Here is a 1,421-nt window from a genome sequence, read left to right as displayed (position 1 = left end):
CCGGCGCCACCAGTGGTGCCGCCGTTCTCGGTGCAGTATCCAATGGGACAAGCTTCGCTGGCCTGGCGACGAGCCAGAGTATTGCGGGAGGTAATCGGGGTAGCAACGGCCAGCGTGGCGAACAGAGCAATGGGAGAGAACTTCATGGTGGCAAGTGATGGATGATTGCAGAAGGTAAATTTGAGTATTGTAAAGGGAGAAGAGGTTCGCGTTTATCAAACTGGAGCTCGCTGAAGAACTCTTTTCCATATGTTACTCCGGAAAAGTCGTTATTTTATAGTTTGCGACTTCCGATAACATTGTCACTTGCTTGATGTACTTACTTTCTCGCGATGCTCATACCAAGAATAACTAGATTACATCTGTAGGCATCTCCGGAATAACCTTGACTTAGGTCTCCATCCCGCTGTCGATCTTCCGTGAGGAGCCCATAGTAAGCGTCTGCAGACCGTTGGTGGTTGGCTGGTGCCATTCACGCGCTGTCCACAATTACCCCAGGATCTTGAAACTCGAATGAATGTCATCTTCCACAGACGGTTCTCGGTAGATAGAGGCTCCTTCATCCTTCTCGGTAGTGATCTTCGACTAATCAAGGCACCGCTGAACGTGGCCTGCTCATCTCATACCTTTCCGGGCTGCAGACAGATGAGATGGTCAAGATCATTGGCCTCCATTGCGCCTTTAAGCCTTGGCGATTGGAGGAAAATCTGCCATGTCCTGCATGCCTGCGAACATGCGCTCAGCACGCCAACCCTGCTTCACAGCCGTGGGGCATTCTTTGCGGGGGGAAAGCACTGCAATAACACATCATCGCCGCAAGGGGTCAAGTGCGAGGCGGTGCTTGAGGTGCCAAGTCCTCCAGGGGAGACATGAAAAGATCGACATCCTTCCACACATGCTGCCATCGGACTTTCAGTGCTTCAGGAGTCCGTGTACTTGAATCATGAGATCCCATGTGCAAGGTCATCATGTTCAGACTTATATTTCGCACCAGTAGAGACAAGTAGGCATCAATTGATCTGCATTCCGTCATCTCAAAAGGACTTGGCCCGCTGCTTCGGATGCACAACTTGAAAGCGCCTTGCAGAAGACGCTGAACAATGGGAGCGATTGCTTGTTCTCCAAGCTGTATTACACCATCGCTGCTCCCGTCAGTCACGGTTTCACTGGTGTGATCACAAAGCCTGGTCGAAAGCACCTTAAGCTTGGCACCCCATACTTGACTCCGTCTCAGCAGCGCAAGTTTTCACTCGTTACCCCGTTGTAGTTTGCTAGCACGACGAAAGATGAGATTTTCTTCTCTTGATCAAGCCGACACACTCACGGGGGTGTAATTCAAGATTGGTGGACAGACTTGCAGCCATATGTTGATATTTAATCACCATTGCGATGGTTGGAATCATTATTTCCCGGCCGGTGGG

At 50.6% G+C, this 1,421-nt stretch overlaps 1 protein-coding gene across 1 annotated transcript in view; it reads right to left on the bottom strand.

The window, feature by feature from the left end:
* Positions 1-823: 823 nt before the first annotated feature.
* Positions 824-1,421, bottom strand: part of VDBG_05628 (general stress protein) — a gene marked incomplete at both ends in the record, with an annotated part of 1,678 nt that continues 1,080 nt past the window's right edge. Inside the window, 2 exons of the mRNA XM_003004469.1 lie at positions 824-1,218; positions 1,325-1,353. Coding sequence (XP_003004515.1) covers positions 824-1,218; positions 1,325-1,353 — 424 coding nt within the window. The remainder of the gene's footprint in view (positions 1,219-1,324; positions 1,354-1,421) is intronic.

The sequence above is a fragment of the Verticillium alfalfae genome, genomic scaffold (assembly GCF_000150825.1).
Source record: "Verticillium alfalfae VaMs.102 supercont1.6 genomic scaffold, whole genome shotgun sequence".
In the NCBI taxonomy this organism is placed as follows: Eukaryota; Fungi; Ascomycota; class Sordariomycetes; order Glomerellales; family Plectosphaerellaceae; genus Verticillium; species Verticillium alfalfae.
The sequence above is the reverse complement of the archived record's forward strand: the minus strand, read 5'-3'. Positions and strand labels throughout refer to the sequence as shown.